Below are 19,195 nucleotides of genomic sequence, written 5' to 3'. Positions count from 1 at the left end.
TGACCATGTTTATTGTAGCTTTCGGTTACCGAGCTCTTTAGAATGGCTTGTTACGGCCTAAGCCTTACGGCGCAGAGGAATTACATCAATTGCGGGGAGCATAGAATATTCTTTTCTTCACCCAACCCATCCTTCTTAGCTACCCGCATTGGCTTCATAAATCCCATGATTCCTCTCTACCGACAAGACATCCATCCCAGGTTTGGATATTTCAAAGAGAAGCCCTTTTGATTCTCTAGCTGGCTAGCACATGTTCATATACCACATTGGCTCCTTTAAGCTGGTACGTACATTCACTGATATTGAAACACACCATTAATCATAGGAAAATGCTCACAATATACTGATAGCTATAAGATATATATGCCAATCTCCACATACTAAAGCCTCTGTGAAAGCAGACAAAGACCGGAATCCATACGATCGTTTTGGATATTTCGCAAGAACATCAAGCAACATGTACGCTGACGGATATCATCAAAGCCCATTGGGCACTCCCGCTACGACATCAGACTTGTCCAAGTTATATTATCACAAGTTGGGACGGAATAATACCCCTCCATTAGTCAATGGATATTTCACTCCTCCGCAGAGTCGTGAGAACTCCCCATCATTACGTGCAATTTCTCCGAACCCTCAGAGCCGGAATCATTCACCTCTCCCATCTGTGAGAGGTGGTTCACCAACCCCATCACATCACAACATGCGGAGATCTAGAACAAATTCCGGATCAAGGTTTTCTAGGGCACCATCACCGATGCAAAGGGAGAACTCTTTTGGAAGTAGACGATTTACACCCGAGCCAATTGAGATTGCAATTCCTCCTCCTATCCAACTTGGTGGAGAGCAGGGAACATTTGGACGTGCAGACAGTCGCAAATACCAAAAGCCTCTCATTCTCCCCACACCACCCGAGTCTGTAAAGGATACCAACTCCCAAAAAAGCCGTCACCGAAAATCAGATGAATCCATAATAATCCCACTAGAGCCTACGGTCTATATGCCCGGAGTGGGGGATACAGTGAGTAGTGTAGGGTCTCTTGCGCTTGAGCGCGATGAGGATTACTTCGCTCTTCAGCGGGAACGCTCGATATCGGATCGTGTCGCGCAATTTGCGGCATATCCTACACCACCCGAGTCACTAGATTCGCCCACAATTAAGTCACCATTTTTGCCAGTAGAACCAGAAGTGGAGGATAACGATGCGCGACCGCGCTTTCCAACTCCTTACCAAAGGTGCGGAATGGCTTCAACACAAGAAGAGCTTGTAGGATTGTGGAAGTCAGCTCAAGGTATTAGAAGAGGTGCAGTAAAGCCAACCGGCAAAAACTACATCTTGAATATGTACCGGTTAGTTTCTTCCAAGTCCCTTGTGCATATCGACGCCTACTAACACGATAATCAGTCAAGCATCACTCCCCGATCCGCACCAGGCAGAACACCCTCTCGCATTCCCAGAGCATTTCACTTTTGGTGAAAATGCCTATACACCTTTCTACAGCATTCATGCAATGCGTGAGAATCAGAGTGATGATACCTTTAGCGAACTGAGTCTTCTTCGCCGAGATCCAGTGACTGGCCTGGATACCTCAGTTATAACTCTGGGACTTGAGCCTCCTTCCCGCCGTATTTCTCCGGCAGGGGATGGATTGATCACTCTCATCTACCCCAAGGAAGCAGTTCTCTCTGCCATGTCCCCTAAAACCCCAACAGTTCCGGCTAAAGCCGACCAGCTCCTCGGCCCTCGTAGGAAGAGAGGCGATGAAGAAAGAGCCAGGGAAGCCATTCAGAAGGCCTACGCAACTGAGTGCTGTAGACTTAGCTGGAATGCAGCACGAAGAAGATATTACTTATATCACCCTGGTATTGGCAATGGTGGGGATGCTTATCTCGTTCAGATTGAAGGCGAAGTTGGATTCGACAACTTGGGCGCCAAGGGCTGCATCAAGTTAATTAACGTTGATACAAATGAAACTCTTGTGGAATTGGACTTTACACGCAAGATGCTGTTCATTGATACCAATGCGACCAACAAGATCCCCTCGGACCATATTGTTGATGTGGCCGTGTCTACCGTCCTCACTGTCGCAACGGTCGAGGGTAGACGCATGAGGATGGTACGCCAGAGTCAATCATATTACTCAAATACTGTGTCTGCATCATCATCATCGCGACACATTAGCAACCAATACAGCGAAAAACGAAGCCGCAAGCAACGTGGCTTCTCAAACTTTCTTAGAAAACTCTGCTTCTGAAGGAATATACCTTCCAAAAACCCTTCTGTTCTCCTATCTTTCCTTTCCTCACTTCTCTTTCTTTCTTTTGACTCCATGAATTTCTTTTGTTCTTATACAGGTTGGGATAAACCGGTTGGCGTTTTATTTTTACTACAAATGGGTTATACGGTGTTTGGGGGATTCTTTCTTTTCCTTCTTTTGAACGACACCTCTACGGATCATATTTTTTCTTCATGTGAATATAGCTAGATAGCGTATGGGCCCAGGTGGTCAAGGGGTTTTATTCTTTGTGTCTATGTTTTAGGAGTTGTGGCAAGTCGAGCTTGCACAGCCAGAGCTAGCAATATATATGCAGATACATGTATGTTTTGTATGCACTGCGTGTTATATTTGGGCATCTATCAGTACTTTTCTCAACTCACTATTTTTGATCAGTACTTCCCGTCAGAAACTAAGCTCACCTTGACCGTTTAGGAAAAACAAACTCACTATCGCATCTCAAAAAAGGAAAACCTAGCGCACTAGCCACCCAGTTCCACACAATTGTCATAGCTTAAGGGCTACATACAATTAATGAATTAAACAAAAATCTTCACAGCCTTCACAAAGAGCTTCATTAAACTTAGTTCAGGCCCACGATCGAACGACTTTATCTTTTGATTTTTTTTGTGGTCTTCTTCACTCGGGGTTAATATTTTTGCAAACCCCGATTTATAAGTAGATCCCAGTTTCATCGCTCTCCACTACTTTAACGCCCGATTTGGTAAAAAAAAATAAGCGTTATATAAGGCTTAAAAAAGGCTTATTTAACCGTTTTTGCTCGCATATTACTTATTCCGTTTTTACATCTCCAGTAAGGAACTCAGACCAATAATCATTATTTCAAGTAAGGATTATTTCGAATTATAAGGCTTATTTCGGATTATAGTTATATAAGGCTTATTGAATTTTAAGGCTTACTTTTAAATAAGGACATGTACTTGTTGGTGACAAAAAGAAAAGGGCGGGGGGGTTGAACCCAGAGCCCTGTAGGTAGCATATACCTCATGCTACCCACTGAGCCATAGGAGAACTGAAATTCCGGTGCTTGAAGTAATATATGGCTAATATAATGTAAATTTTTAAGCCTTATATAAACCTTATCCACCGAAAAGCCTTAAAAAAGCCTTATTTGATGGATAAGGGGTATCTGGTATAAAGACTTAAGCCATTTGATAATAATTATCTAAATCTAATACTTATATATAAAATAAGCCGTATATATGCCTTATTTTGAAGAATTCTTACCCAAGAAAGAGCCTTATCCCAAATTAAGGCTAATACCACCGTTTTTCGTCAATAAGGCCTTATTTAACGCTTGATTGGCAGTAAATCGTTACTGGAGGCTTATTTTTTTTTTACCAAATCGGGCGTTAATGTAGTATCAGTCAATCGAAGCAAGACCTATATATTTCCTAGTAATTGGCGACAGAGGTATCATAATTATTAAATAGCATTTTTCTTCGTTTTTAAATCTTTATCTATCTACCCGGATGCGCATTCGTCACACGAGGACTCACCTCAATTCGAGGAAGGCAATGTGATTCATGAAGTATCACTCGTCGTAAGAAAAAAGCATTTGTTATGTGTAGCATCCTGAGATACATATGCATGTTTCTCCCATGACTCAAAGATTGATCCTAGCACTAAAGGTGCAGAATAACTCCAAACCACCTTCCCGACTAAGAATTCACAGCCCCATAGAGTATCTATTCTCTGTATCCCTCCAGTCGAATGCAAAATACCTACGTATACATGAAATTCTCTATCAATGCTTCTAACTTCAAAAGCCTCTTTAGATGGAGAAGCTCGATCCTAGAGTCCTATCAGCACCTTCAAAGCTTCCTCTCAGAATGCTGTAATATCGCTGCAGGGATCTTACCTTCCCCACAGAGCGTTAAATATATCTGTCTTGGCACCATAGACGCGGTACGAGGGCGGAGATGACCGTAGTTGGCTGGTGACGAGTTCCGGGATTGTGACTCAAGATTTGACACCTGCCATAACGGGCCAGAGGTATGGGAGTTGATTGTTCAATTCGTCCGACCAAACTTTGAAGGTTGAAGAGGGTTGTGCATCTCGTATTTGAGATCGACAATATTTTTTTATGACTTATGACTCACAGTAACTCGTCACCTGTAGTATAAAATACTCTTGAGTATACCTCTAGCTAGACGTTACGTAGACCCCAGCAAACAAAATACTCAAATCAAACCACATCTCACCACAATTACCAAACCGCAAAACATTCAAGTCCACTCACAAACTCAAATCAATTCAAGCCGATACGCTCAAAAGAACATCAAAAATGTCTTCTACTAGCCCTCGCCCATCCACTGACACCTCTTCCACCTCCAAACCTCTCATCTCCGAACCGTCAACCTCCTCGTCCAGCTCATCTATCTCCTCGGTTCTCAAATCTCTCTTCAAGAAATCTGGTAGCACCGCCGAGCAGAAGCAAAAGTCAGCTCCCAAGAGCACCACCCAGGGCAACTTTGGCGGGGAATTCAGAATCCAATAGAGGCGCAAAAGGACCCAAACCGATAAGATAATCTAGTTAAAGCGGGCAAAAACCACTTACACCAACCAAAGTATGGCAACCCCGAAGAAACCAGCGTTACGCTCCTGAGAAAAGAGTGTGCGCTGGGAATTGTGGCACGGTGTCGCCGGTTAGGCCGGGGACACCCGGGCTTGACTGCCGAATGGCCATTGCTCGATGAGGGATAGGTGGAGGAACTCTCTTTCTTCTATATGACCTTATGAGACTGATGGTTTTTAGGGTGGAGCTCTTTGTGATCTTCTTTGTATGGGATTTTATGATTTGTTGGTGGCTTAAGTGGAATTAATGTGCGTGGAGACTGAATTTGGGTTGACGATCATGGCTTATCACTCGTTACTTTATTAAACAGTTAAGCAAGAAAATGAAACTTTTATCTGAGGCTCGATATCCGAGTGATCCGCATCGCGTGTGAATGGAGTTCACATACCTAGGTCAAAATCCATACATGTCGCGCTCCGTGTTATCAACTCTCTCAAAGTTACATATGTAGCTCCGCACAGCCAAACCGTCCACGCGTCAGCACAGTAACTTACATAACCACTTTCCTAACTCCCAAGCTCAAATTCCCCGCGTCCAGCACCCGCCTCCTCGATCGATTCACCACAACCATCTACTTTCAGGATTCGGCTGGTCACCAACCCACTCTATCCGGAGTCTACCGGATTCGAATCAACTTCATATTCGGCTCTACGCTTCTGTGATTGGGATATCTATGAACGCGAACTACAACATTACTTAAATTAAGATGGCCTTTAGCTGAGTGGTGCGCTAGAAAATGTCATGGTTAAATGCAATATTTAAATCACATTAAAGTGCCAAACGACAATGGCTATCTAGAAGGGAAGAGCTTCACTTTCATTGAACAGAACAAAATTTTCTGATGTACGAAAGATAGGAAGCACATGTACAGCAATACTGGTATATCTATAAATGGTCTAATAGATCCAATACACCACCAGAAAAAAGTAGACGAAATGAGGACAGTATTTACCGTCCTTAATATGAATACTACTTTCAGGTAAAATAAATAATCAAAATTTCAACGACGACGAGCATTCCCGAAAACGCCAACTCCACAAATCGGTATCGAACTAGGCGGCTACATCCTTCAATGCTGCTTCGGACAACTCAAGCAATCCTTGCTGCATCTGCGAAAAGATATCAATTGCCTGCACAACCAGGTAATTAACATAAAACACCCTATTGATTCTAAAGTCAATCGATTCACAAACCTGCTTCAATTTTCCATCATCATCGGCCTCAACTAATCTGGTAAACTTCTCCTCGTCGTCTAGCGCATTCGCATAATCCTTTACATCGGGTACTGATACATCGGTCAAAACATCATATAAACTAGTGTTTATAAAGCTCGCTGCATTATACGGTTCGGCTGCCAGGGCCTTCAGAAGCGTCGGCGGTACCGTGATATGATGTGCTCCAGCCAACTGCAATATTTCCGAGACAGATGTCAAACTAGCCATCATTTATCAGCACACGACTAACACTGCCCTTAATTAAAGGAGGAAAGACCTAGCAGGTAAGACCTGTGTCGAATATCCCTGTTGTTGGAAAAACTTCTGTGAGACTACACACAGCTTCAATCCCTTGGCCTTTGTATGGTCTTCGAATCCGGGCGTGAAATGCACTTTTAATGCATTCACATATGGCGCTATATAGGAGCATCCCACTGCACCCGAAGCAGCCGCCTGTACCATGGTGAACAAGGTTGTCGCCAAAGTCCTAATTCCTTCCTTTTCCAGCACCTCACATGCTTTCAATCCGGCATATGTAGTTGGAATCTTAATGCAGATCCGATCCTGAGGAGTTCCCGGGGCAAGATGCTGCACCAGCGCTATATACCGACGGGCGTTTGCAATGGTGTCAGTGGTTGAGTAGGCGTACTTCGGGTTTGCCTGAATATGAACGCGGGAGGTAGTGTAGGCGAGGTACCGGAGAGAGAGCTTGGTACCGATGATTTCGGCGGTCAGTTCGGGGGCGGTGAGAGCACCCACGTAGGGAGATTGCTTGATGAGGGTTGAAGCGAGTTGGGCGGATTCGGTAATTATGTGGGCATTTTCAGGCTTCTGAATCTCAAAATATGAGATTGCCTATGGTTTCCCTTAGCTCTTGCCATTGAGCGGTGGAATTAAATGGGAGCTGTGAAATTAGTTTACCTGGTTAGACGTGCAGTCTACGAATGGGCCAAGGTCTTTCCCTATCGATATATCGAGAGTGTCGCAATCTACAAAGGATCTTGTGCGAAGATAATCCAAGAGGGTTTGAGTCGCCATGACTGTCCAAAAATTAACACTTAAGAATAATAAGAAGAAAAATTATCAAGCGATGATAGAGAAAAAGAAATGGGATTTGGGAGAATAGATATAATATAGAGCGGGGCACATCTTGCGGGGAAAAGCTGTTTGAGCCGCGGGACTTGCCGTTTCCCCGATCTGCACATGCGGACTGATGCAATCCGGTGGGTGGGATTGGATGGGTGTTTCACGGGGTGTCACTCGGTATGCGAGAGCACCGATTCTTAACAATCGGGACAATCAATTGCTCGAGAACAGGTGAGATATGGTTGATCTCGATTACTGATCTTCGCTTTACTCAGATTACTCAGTCCTTTCCTACCTTGATAAATGTCTAACGACCGAGATTCATGAAAACGCACTCGGAATAACCTCTGATGACACACTGCCCGCCGCTACTGGTGCGTATTCAGGGATATCAAGATAATCCCCGCGGGCTGTTGTGCATTCTTTTTCCCGTAACACGCGAGATTATATGCACTTTTATACGATTGGTTTCAGTTGTAGATTGCATCTTACAATCTTATTCCCGGAGCATTTGTCATAAGGAAAGTATGTAGACTATAGACGGACGGAATCATAGTTGGCATAAACTGGGCTGAGACAATCGTGAGTTCAACTCCCCACTGAAGAAAACCTGGTTGTCTTAACACATCAAGATCGGGGGAGGTTTTGGGGGTTTAATCAGCAGCAGGGTTTCATTCGCTTAATTCCGTGGCGCCGAGGGAAGGATTTGCACCGGGTCTGGGATACTGAATAGAGATATATATCTATCTAATATTCGGGATTCTCTTCATCAGGTTCTGACCAAGGTTTTATACCGGATCACATTCAGCAGCCTCATCATAGGACACAAACAAGTCGTTTGTGATTTAGATAACAAAATAAGAAAAGCAAAAACGATAGTGTATGATGCATGTCTGGGCGATAACGGGTTTGGTTAGATAGGTATTGTAGTCATACACCCGGACCCGTCGCTACATGATGATGATTGGATTTCAGCGTTAAGGCTGCGAGTGTTTTAGCACGCGACTGCTTATCTGCCCGTGGCATTCGATGATGGTAATCTTGATTCTAGAAAGAGTGGGAAATCTGGACAAGACAGGTATTTGAGGACCTGTGATCGTCAAATATTACTATTATGTATTGACTTATGGTCCACTCGGGGACTGATAAATATGATGGGGCAAAAGCTTCTTTGAGTCGATCCATAGACTACATACTCTGAGTGATGGTTCGGACGAAATACAGTTCCCTCGTGTTTCTTTCTAAAGGCTCGGCGTCGCTATCATATCTTTAGGAGAATCAACATCAACAGCCGGCATACTAAGGATGAATTGGTATAGCCGCTAATATTACCGATGATGTTCAACAATACCATGTTAATACAGTATGTACGTATGTACCCCCAAACCATACGGACTACCTTCTAATACTGACACTTTTGTCTATGATACTCCTATTTTCAGAGCTCTTCTTCTAAATAGATGTTCTTACCCTTCTGGTTCAATGAGCCCCCAAAAAGGCTTTGTGAGCACTATAGTATCGTCGAGCTTCCTTGCGGTCTTGGAGTCTGGCTAGTGTAGTCGGGTTGACGTTGGAGGCCATGCGGACTAATATGGTAATGTATAAAATTCGCTTCATTCTTCTTCCGGCTACCGTAGCTCTGGGTTTTCCCTTATCACTCGATTTCATTAAAGTACCAATACTAATAGGATCTCAGATAAAAATATGCTGTTCTTCAGTTGGGGTTGCGTGTCAACCAGAATCTCGGCTGTTAAGATCACTAGCACTACACTAGTTCAGGGTCCTTGGCAAGGAGTAAAAAACGTCTTTCTCGAGATCTCGAATCTACACCTCATGTCACAGAGACGACCAGAGGTACATACATGTACAAGTACCTACATATAAAAAAAAAAGTATGTACTAGTACTTCACCAGCGTGCTCACCAAATTGTCGGATGTGGCACGAGTAGCATGAATCTGGTTCCGAGGTTCATAATTCTGCCATAATTCTGCCGTATGAAAGTTGACCTCTGTATTAGGAATATGGCCGAATTATGGGGAATTCAGAACGGAGATGGAAATATTGAGGAAAATACAATTCATAACTGGTCATGACACATAGTCCCATGGTCCGCAACCTAATCGGCACACCTGTACCACCTTTCGGATGCCGACAAACCGCTTGTACTACAATGGACAGCATCACGAATGACACCCAGCCACAAATTCCATGTATGTAGCTGTGCCCCACCGCAACCGCTGAGCCTTCTCGGATATTAAACCGAGTAGAGACACAGCCCTTCTTAAGGAACAGGATTCCTCTGGATATTTTCCATTCCATCTGGCGAAAAACTAACCTCCACAATGCATACTATGCAATACTCCAGCGAGCAGCATAGGCCCCCCCCTCTATGGGGCTTGGGATTATCAAACTCTCAGAATATAGCGTATCAGCCCATACCATTACAGCAACTACCACCGGGGCAAGGCGAAAAATATGATCCGCATTTAGGGTGAGCAGAATCCAGAAATTGGTCAGTAACATCGTATACTAACATCGCGCAGCCCACCAGGCTACTACAACCCGCCGCCGCCCCATCACCGCAATTCGATTCCTCCACCGCCACCTACACCACCCCCAGAACCAGAGGCCAAGTCTCATGGTTTCTTTTCCGGGGGCTGGAGAAGTGGGGTGACATATGCCGCAATCGCAACATTCGTGGTGTTTCTCATTAACCTCTCGGTGACGTTGTGGGCGAATAATAAGTATAGAAATGTGGGCGGTTTGGGAGTATTGCAGCAAGGTGGATGTGCGAAAATTAAGAGGTCGAGTTTGTGGATCCATTTGGCTATCAACGCCTTGAGTACGGCGTTGCTGAGTGCAAGTAATTATACGTCGCAGACCTTGAGCGCACCCACGAGGAAGGAGGTGGATAGAGCTCACGCGAGACGGAGGTGGTTAGATATTGGGGTTTCAAGCTTAAGGAACTTGGGAAAGATTAGCTGGACTAGATTTCTGCTCTGGTTATTTCTGATGTTTAGTTCTGTGCCATTGCATTTCCTGTGAGTGGATATCTTGTTTCGTTCGGCGATTCCCGGTGCTTGCCGGAATGGTGCTAACATGATATCCCTAAACAATAGTTACAATTCTGCCGTCTTTACAACGCTGGAAACGAATTCCTACAGCACCACGACCGTCTCCGAGGGTGCCCTGGACAAATATCTCTCAAACACTACAAACAGCGATCTCTATTATTTCACCGACCCCCGCACTTTTAACCACACCGACAAACTAGTCTGCATGAAAGCCTACGGGAAACAAATAATCTCGGATCGCCGAGACGTCATCATCGTGACCGACGGAAGTGCAGGTGCAAAATTCACCGGCAGTCATGGCTTTCAGGAAGCTGGCACAAATACCGGACGCCAGCCCTTCGATTGGCTATGTGACAGCACCGGCGTTACAACACTCAGCTGCAATATTGACGACGCGATCGCTCGAATCGATAACTGGAAAATGAATGGGGGTAATGTTCAGTATTGTCTGAGTGAATACATGGAAGAAAACTGTAGCCTGGGTTATAGTCTCCAGATAATGACTATAGTTATTGTGTGTAATGCTATCAAATGCATCTGCATGCTGTTGGCAGTGTTTCTCTCGAGGAATTTGGATGATACATTGGTTACAATTGGGGATGCTATAGAATCGTTTTTGAATAAGAAAGATTCAACGACATCTGGCATGTGTACAGCAAGTAAAAAGGATATCAAAGATGGTGTTTGGGGACCAGTAATGGCTCAAGGTTTGAGTAGGCCGATGCAGGCACGTATTTGGACGCCTCAAAGGAAGGCTTGGTTTCGGGCTGCCAGTATTTGGCAGTGGGTTCTATGTTTAGGACTGTAAGTTTTTCTAAGGGTTCTCAATATCTAATCTTCACAACCTCTAATATTATTCCCAGTGCCTTAGTTGGTATCGTCACCGTACTCGGCTTCCTCTTTATCGGTATCGCCAACTGGAACGAGTATGGTGTCTCCCGTACTCCCGCCTCCATGTGGAAACTGGGTTTTGGCGCTGTCAACACCCTCGCTCTAGCCGCAACTCCCACCAATGCCTCTAGCACCAGCTACCGTGCTCTCGTCTCAGCTGTTCTTCTTTCCAACTTGCCCCAGGTTATCTTCTCATTCCTGTATCTCCTCTACAACTCACTCTTCACCTGCATGCTCCTAGCCTCTGAGTGGGAGCGTTTCGCTACAGACCGGCGCCCACTCCGCACAACTACCCCCAAGGGGGAGCAGAGGAGCACCTACTTCCTGCATCTGCCCTACCGGTATAGCATCCCACTCATGATTGGGTCTCTTGTGATGCACTGGTTCATCTCGCAGAGCATCTTCCTTGCGCGGATCCTCGAGTTCAAAGGTGGGACGTTGACAAATTACTCGATAACAACTACCGGATACTCTCCGATTGCGATTCTCTTCGCAGTGATCCTGGGGCTTCTAATGCTGCTGACAGTGTCGGCGATGGGGTTGCGGCGGTATTCGGGACATATGCCGCTAGCGGGGAGTTGCAGTGCGGCAATCAGTGCGGCGTGTCATACGCAGGAATGGGCTGTGGCGGAGATGCCGGTGATGTGGGGTGTCACTGAGATTAATGGCGGAGTGGGGCATTGTGCGTTCAGTGGGGCGGAGGTTGGGAAGCCGGTTGCGGGGGCGTGGTATGCGGGGGAGAAGTGAGAGCGCAGTTGGCTTGAAGATGATATTATTTACATGTTTTGGGAAATGGAGTTGGTTTGCTTGGTTTTTTATACCCATTCCTGTATCGAATTTATGAAATTACTAACGTGTTGGATTTTGGGCTCTGAGGTGCATATTGGGTCACAGCCCTTTGTTTCAATACCTATATACATGTAGTACATACATAGATGTCTTGTAACTAATGAAAGAGCAAATAAATAGGTAGGGAAAAAGGTGAGATATCTACAACCCTACCACATGGGGTTCCCACGGCTTCTTGTGGTAGCCTTTGAGAAATGAGGAAAAGCAACTAAAATTACGTATAGTTAGAAAGATTTGTATAAAGAAAACCGGCCCGCATAAGTATATCGCTTGGTGGTTGAAACAAACCCTGTTCTTGATGGAGACGAGTGATGATCCATGATTAACCTTAATACACGCATGCACTTATTATGAGGATAGAGTGAGGAGGTCTTTGAAAATTGGCAAAATATTGTCATAGAAAAGGAAAGTACGTTCCACCAATGTGTTGGTGGCTACGAACCGTTGTGTTCTATATTGAGAGGGCCTTAATTAAGTCGATCTGGATAATTCACAAGGTCGGTTGCCTTAACACGATAAGATTCCTACCAGCCGAAGATGATACTACTCGGCTTTCTGCATGGCAAAAGAAGTTCAAATGAAAGGGACATGTGTAACACGGGTGATCATTGAGTGCTCACCAGCCTTTTATATACATAGGAAGGGGCGGAATGTCCCAAGATTAGTTACTGTGGAGTTCCCCGGTGCAATCTAGGCTCCGGAATACATTCATGGGTCCTAAAAACGAGTATCCATGTACGGCTGCAGCTGGGGTTGTCGCCATCGGTATATTTCGTTTTCTGAGTATAGGTGTGACAACATACAGAATGGTTCTGATCCTTCAGCTTGACCGACCATGGTGTTTCTTTTTGTCATGAGGCATTATTCCATTTGAGGTCTTTATCAATTTTCGATTTTGTGTCTGGGCGATAAATCGATTTTTGACAATCTCTTCCCGACTCGGGCCATGTGCTCTCATAGTTATCCACTAAAAGTTTAGTTAAGGTGGCTATGGATTCCAGTCGGACGCTTTCGATTAGATAATCTTCATGTCGTCATGATAATGGATTTTTTTTTTGTGTAAAAGGCCGGGACCGTATATCGTGGGTTGAACTACACTATATCTCTCGATTCTCTGATGATAAACGAGTGATGTTCCATGATTGAAGAACCTGAGCTTATCACGGGTTAACCTGATCCGTTGAAAAGTTCCTCTACTTACAATATAAGCGCCGTAGATTATGAGTCGTTGTAGTATGAAAGAACTGAAGTGTTGCTGACTTCACCTGTGAGCAATTATAGACTACATGTAGTAACCTAAAAATGTTACCTAAGCAGCAAGGTATCCATTCATGCTTCCTAGTACCGAGCACGCTGATTGAAGATCAATACACCCAGGGTCCTCGGTCGTTCTTATCTGTAGACGAGTATATTAAGGACCGGGATATAATCACATCATAGGTTTATAGATTTCGTGATCGATTTATTAGATTGCGTCAGTAATCTCAAACTAAACACTTCATGAACATCAATTGTTCACAGAAAAATAGTAACTGTTTAAGCGTTTGGGTTGGAATAAACGTGGTTTTCTCAGTTTTAAGCCTCCCCGATTGGCCGGGAGCATCTCATGGTCAAAATTCAACCAGAACCAATATGTTCGACGTAGACAGCAGTCCCTTGCAGATATGCCATTGACACCACCTGCACATGCAATTAATAGACACTACCGAACTCCGATATCGATACTTGCTTGCTTGATTCCTGGTCCAATCACGCAAGAAGCGCTCAATATCACTCGAAGACTCACTACAAGACCGCTACCTATATATTTCCATCATATATAAAGGACCTTTTTACCAAAGCTATATGGCAACCCCAATTCACTGCGATCTTCCAAGTAAAGCTATAAAATGTCAGCGACTACCACTACTACCACTCTTCCGCCCTCTACCCTTCACCTCACCCCACATCTCCAGAACAAGAACCTTACGCCCCCACTCTCTACAAACTCTCTTGACTCCTTCCCGCACATATCGTCCACACCAGTAATCGGGACCGAGTTTCCCTCCTCAGTACAACTGACATCCTTACTTGCCTCCGATGCTTTCATCCGTGATCTCGCGATCTTGATATCCCAACGCGGCGTTGTGTTCTTCCGCTCGCAAGTGATCACAATTGAGCAGCAAACAGAGCTTGCAGTGCGCCTTGGCGAGTTGAGTGGGAAGCCAGATACAAGTGGGCTGCATGTACACCCGCTTACCAAAGAATTCTCGGAGTTGGGCGACAGAGTGTCGGTTATTAGCTCTGAGGGTAAGAAGGTAGTTGCGAGTGGAGAAAGCGAGGAAAGGAGTGCGAGAGCGAGTAATGGATGGGTATGTATTTCCATTAACATTGGCTTGCGAAAATTGCTGATGAGTGGCATTGTGTAGCATGCGGATATCACTTTTGAGAAGATCCCTAGTGATTGTAAGTCCCCGGTTTCAATTTTAGTACTGCAGATTAACGGAAGTTAATGGATGGGTAGATGCAATTTTGAAGGTCCACACACTGCCTGAAACGGGCGGAGAGTGAGTTTCGACACTTCTTCAAACGTGGCCAATTACTGAATTTTCCCCTTAGCACACTTTGGGCTTCCGCATATGAAGCCTATGATCGTCTCTCCCCTGCCTATCAACGATTCCTCGAGGGCCTGACCGCAACTCACAACGCCACTCGATTCAACGAAGCAGCAGCTCGTACCGGATATAAGATCCGCGAGAGCCGTGGTGCTCCAGAGAACCAGGGGACAGACCTAACAGCTGTGCACCCGGTTATAAGGACTAATCCTGTTACTGGGTGGAAAGGTGTGTATCTTTTAAATCAAGAGTGTAGGGCGATAGGAGCACTAACGGATGTCAGGTTTATTTGTCAATAAGGGCTTCACTAAAAGGATCAATGAACTTACTAAAGACGAGTCGGACAACGTATTGGATTATATTTTCGGACATATCAGTGAGAATCATGATCTGCAGGTTCGGTGAGTTTATAATTTATTCTACTGCCCCTTCTTGCGACCAAATTACTGAGGTTTCAAGATTCAAATGGGGCCATTATCAAGATGGCGCTGCCGACGTAGCAATCTGGGATAATAGAAGTGTTTTTCACACTGCTACTGACGATTATCTTGAGTTGGGTGGGATTAGAGCGGGGGATAGAGTCGTTAGCTTGGGGGAGAAGCCGACTTTGGTACCGGGGTCGAAAAGTAGAAGGGAGGCGTTGGGGCTGCCGAGATTTGGTGGACAGAAGTTCTGATAATAGATTGGGGTATATCTGGTATATTCTCGGGTTTTAATGTGTACCGTTATTTCTGGGAAATAAGCCCATGGGCTTAAAGCAAAGTAGCGGTAGAAAAATGCTTGCTGATTGGCTTAAGTCACGGGAATATGCATACACCACCAGTTTTCCTTGACTTTCCTCCCACCACTTTGCTTTAAGCCCATGGGCTTATTCCCAGAAATAACGGTACCTGAAACAGATAGGTGTCTTCGAGTATGAGTTCTTATTCAATCAATGGTGAATGAGAGGTTCAGGGTCTGTACTTGTTATTGAATAAATGAGTACGTACAGTTCTCTAAGCATGATATCCAGGTGCAGGTGACCTGTCAAGAGGGGCTTTGTCTAAGCTACATACCAAGATGGCGGCCTATCATATTGGTTACCCACAGCCAACCACATCACAGTCTAGTCCCCGTAAGAAAAAAATGAGCTTATTCTGTAAAATAGAGTAAGAGAAACGAACCAAGCTTTCTGGGTGACGATTCAGGCAACGACTCAAGGAAACTTTAGGCGAGTGTCTAGCACACAGACAACTAATATCAACACCTCCTATCTGTACGGGGGGTCATGATACGTGAATGAGATCATTGATTCAAGGGAATCCTCGATAGCAGGTTGAGAATAATGGAAGACACGTAGGATGGACATATGATTCGGCAACATACTAAATGAATTTGTGTGACATTTGGTAGGACGTAATAAGTGTGACCCACTAACTTATGTTCATATTGTAGCAAATGAAAGAGATGAATCTTTCCGAGATGCATGGTATTGTACTATCTGGTTCTGTTAAGGTTTATGCTGTCGTACCTTTTTCTTTTCTTTTTTTGTTTAATTCCTGCTGCCTGGGAATTGCCTGATTTTAACACCCGCCTGTTCAATCAATAAAATCCCCGCAAACAGCTCAAGCTCATATGATCCAACGGCATTGAGGGGAAATTTACATAAAATAAATGAATTACCAACAACAACAACAAGGGGAAATTTAGAGATTGCAAATCGAGTGATTTAATATGATATTAGTAAGACGCTGTGTATCGGCACTAGCCTTGTTAGGTATATGTATGTACATAATAACTTATCAGAACGCTAGGTAATAGTTCCTCAGTACAGCGCGCTGAACACAGCGCGTGCCCAGGTATGCGTAGTGTACTCTACGTATTATATACATGTGCAGTACTCATAATTAAGTATAGGTATTGAAAAGCTTGATTGGGAGGCTAATTTGTCCTTAAGAATACCGCTAAAATTTCCGTTTCAAGATAGTGTCAACATCTGGACCTCATCACCTTTAAAGTTGCGCTCGGATATATTTTCCTTTGTGAATCTACTTATTACTTAACCAGTATCACTATCATGCTGTAATTTTTGCGGATAAAATCTAGGAATTTCTTGGCGCCATATATATATCATCAATCAAGGTCCAAGAAGCGCAGTTATCTCTCTTTATAACTCAAGATTTTAATTTTGAGTGAATATATGTTTATCGTTAAGCTGATCGATCAGGGTGATATATCTCATATTCATTTCCGTTCATTACAGTTCACCGCGGTAATTACAAAAAGAAACAGGCCTGCAGACAAATGGGAGCAACGATGGCATGCACAAATCCTCCAAATTAAGTCTCCTTCTCAGGTGTGACCTCCTCGGTTTTGTGACCGATGTTGACCTTAAGGTTTCCTTGCTCAATATCCTTCTGGATAGCATCGAGTCGAGAGCCTTTTTTGGGTTGTTGACGCCAAACTGGAATACCGGACTACGAAATACATTAGTTTCTGCTTATCAAGGCCAAGAGTGTTACAACTTACATCAAAGACATCATCCATCTCTTCCAATGTCTTACCCTTAGTCTCTGGTGCGCTAAGGAACATGTGTACAAGTGCACACCCATTGAAGGCGCCAAAGATCATGTACATCTTCCAGTTAATAGCCCTAAGTAGTGGAGGGACAGCAAAGGCAAGACCACAGTTCCATGCCCAATTTGACGCAGTTGACAAAGATACAGCCTTTGAACGGACCTTATTCGGGAAGATTTCTGCAGGCATTGTCCATGAGACAGGACCCCACGTAATTGCGAATGTCGCAACGAAGAGATAAGAGCATGCAACAACAGCACGAGACTGAGTTTCTTTATCAACCATTTTCCAGGTAACGGCCTTTGAAGGGTCATTCTCGGGCTCCCCGAAGGCACCCTGGATTGAGCCAGAGATGAACAACCAGGTCATCATACCGAAAGATCCAAGGAGAAGTGTGGGACGACGACCCCAGCGGTCCATCCACATGATTGCAGGAATGGTCATGACGACGTTGATGATGTACTGAATTGATGACGTGAGGAGGGGGTCTTTGATACCGGCTCCCTCCATAACGTATACGATGTAGTACATCATGATGTTCATTCCGCAAAGCTGGGACCACATCTGAATCGACATACCGAGAACAACACGCTTTAGAATACGGGGCTTGGTGAGCTCCGCATATGATGAGATTGCTTCTTCGCGCTCGAAGCGGATGACTTCTTCAATCTCCTGGTATTCAGCGAGCACCTTTGGATGGTTAAGATCACCACCTCCGTGAACGTCGGCGAGAACGCGAAGTGAATCCTCCCACCTATCCTTGTCGGCCAACCAACGCGGAGATTCTGGGAAGAAGAATAGGCCGGCAACAAGGAGCGCTCCTGGGATAGCCTGGATACCCCATGGGATACGGAAAGCCGCGCTAGGTTGATGAGGGTCCTCGGGGCCGCCACCATAGAAGGAAGCACCGTACTGGATAAAATATTGAATTAAGATACCCTAAATCATTGTTAGAATGCCGGCCAAAGATAAGTTATCAATAGCATCAACCCACCCATGTGATAGCCCATTGCTGGAGAGAAACCATGCGACCACGAATCTCCTTGGGAGCGATTTCGGCTTGATAGACCGGGACAAGAGAAGAAGTGATACCGACGCAAAGACCAGCGATGACACGCCCGACGACGAGCATGCCAATATTCTGAGAAGCAGCCTGGATACTAAACGATCGTTAATATCCTTCCCAAAGATAATTCCACGATATCACCTACATTGATCCAATGATCCAGATGATACCGCCAATCTGGATGGCCCATTTGCGGCCAACTTTGTCACCTAGGAAACCCGATGCAAGAGCCCCAACTAGAGACCCAGCTGGCATAGCACAGGTAATTCCACCTTGCTATGATTGATATTAATATCATGTTCGACCTTTTCCTCGTGGAATATTGATAACGTACCCTAGTATCCTGAGGATTGTCAAAGTAGTTTTTGTATGCATTTGTTCCGAGCACACCGGACATACTACTGATATCGAAACCGAAAAGTCCACCACCAATGGCCGCGAAGGCGCAAATGGCGTAAACGTTGTTCACCTTTGCAGAAACCATGGTGAATGTTGCCTCTCTGGCCGAGCAAAAACGTCCTGCTATTTTGCTTGGGGGGTCAAGCTTTTATACCACATGGTTGGATACCCAGCTCTGCTTTGGACCCAGAGAATGGGTGTGGAAACTCTCTGAAAATATCGCTCACATCTACCCAGGATACTCACACGCATGAAACCGTCCAATAATCACAGCACATTGGATTCGCCCCCGTTTCTACCAGAGCTACATGCGGAGAGACAGGCAGTCGATACACCCACGTAACATGGTCTAAAATAACGGCACACCGCAGGATAGGTAGTGTGATTGACGTCCCCATACCCATGCTTGCTATCCCTCCAACGAAGCCGGTGTGTATTATACCGCACTCTACATATAGGATCATGTATTATCTGGGGCATTTTAAAACTATCAAGGTTTTTAGCCGCATCTTACCACAAACCACAAACGAGAAAGCGGGGTGGTTATGGTGTTTAAAATTGAAAGATGGCTTGGGAATGAGTGGCCTATT

The 19,195-nt window shown here is 44.8% G+C and overlaps 6 protein-coding genes across 6 annotated transcripts; 4 read left to right on the top strand and 2 right to left on the bottom strand.

Moving 5' to 3' along the window:
• Window positions 1-457: 457 nt before the first annotated feature.
• On the top strand, window positions 458-2,255 carry H6S33_007874 (uncharacterized protein; the record flags this gene model as incomplete). Its single annotated transcript, XM_044839234.1, has 2 exons — window positions 458-1,350; window positions 1,406-2,255. The coding sequence occupies 2 exons, from the start codon at window positions 458-460 to the stop codon at window positions 2,253-2,255; spliced, it is 1,743 nt and encodes a 580-aa protein (XP_044688747.1).
• Window positions 2,256-4,584: 2,329 nt separating this feature from the next.
• Window positions 4,585-4,797, top strand: H6S33_007873 (uncharacterized protein; the record flags this gene model as incomplete). The annotated part of the gene is made up of 1 exon (XM_044839233.1): window positions 4,585-4,797. The coding sequence occupies one exon, from the start codon at window positions 4,585-4,587 to the stop codon at window positions 4,795-4,797; it is 213 nt and encodes a 70-aa protein (XP_044688746.1).
• A 1,130-nt stretch (window positions 4,798-5,927) lies between these two features.
• H6S33_007872 (uncharacterized protein) lies at window positions 5,928-7,127 on the bottom strand (the record flags this gene model as incomplete). Its single annotated transcript, XM_044839232.1, has 4 exons — window positions 5,928-6,005; window positions 6,069-6,309; window positions 6,367-6,944; window positions 7,011-7,127. The coding sequence occupies 4 exons, from the start codon at window positions 7,125-7,127 to the stop codon at window positions 5,928-5,930; spliced, it is 1,014 nt and encodes a 337-aa protein (XP_044688745.1).
• A 2,391-nt stretch (window positions 7,128-9,518) lies between these two features.
• On the top strand, window positions 9,519-11,888 carry H6S33_007871 (uncharacterized protein; the record flags this gene model as incomplete). Its single annotated transcript, XM_044839231.1, has 4 exons — window positions 9,519-9,667; window positions 9,720-10,217; window positions 10,296-11,054; window positions 11,114-11,888. The coding sequence occupies 4 exons, from the start codon at window positions 9,519-9,521 to the stop codon at window positions 11,886-11,888; spliced, it is 2,181 nt and encodes a 726-aa protein (XP_044688744.1).
• Window positions 11,889-13,879: 1,991 nt separating this feature from the next.
• On the top strand, window positions 13,880-15,260 carry H6S33_007870 (uncharacterized protein; the record flags this gene model as incomplete). Its single annotated transcript, XM_044839230.1, has 6 exons — window positions 13,880-14,341; window positions 14,399-14,435; window positions 14,494-14,536; window positions 14,589-14,812; window positions 14,868-14,985; window positions 15,044-15,260. 6 exons carry the CDS (start codon window positions 13,880-13,882, stop codon window positions 15,258-15,260), a joined length of 1,101 nt encoding a protein of 366 aa, XP_044688743.1.
• A 1,642-nt stretch (window positions 15,261-16,902) lies between these two features.
• H6S33_007869 (uncharacterized protein) lies at window positions 16,903-18,690 on the bottom strand (the record flags this gene model as incomplete). The annotated part of the gene is made up of 5 exons (XM_044839229.1): window positions 16,903-17,040; window positions 17,093-18,079; window positions 18,135-18,300; window positions 18,352-18,482; window positions 18,541-18,690. 5 exons carry the CDS (start codon window positions 18,688-18,690, stop codon window positions 16,903-16,905), a joined length of 1,572 nt encoding a protein of 523 aa, XP_044688742.1.
• Between the last annotated feature and the right edge of the window lie 505 nt (window positions 18,691-19,195).

This window comes from Morchella sextelata (assembly GCF_020137385.1).
Source record: "Morchella sextelata strain SCLS chromosome Unknown scls_24, whole genome shotgun sequence".
Taxonomy (NCBI): domain Eukaryota; kingdom Fungi; phylum Ascomycota; class Pezizomycetes; order Pezizales; family Morchellaceae; genus Morchella; species Morchella sextelata.
This window is presented reverse-complemented; position numbering and strand designations above follow the sequence as displayed.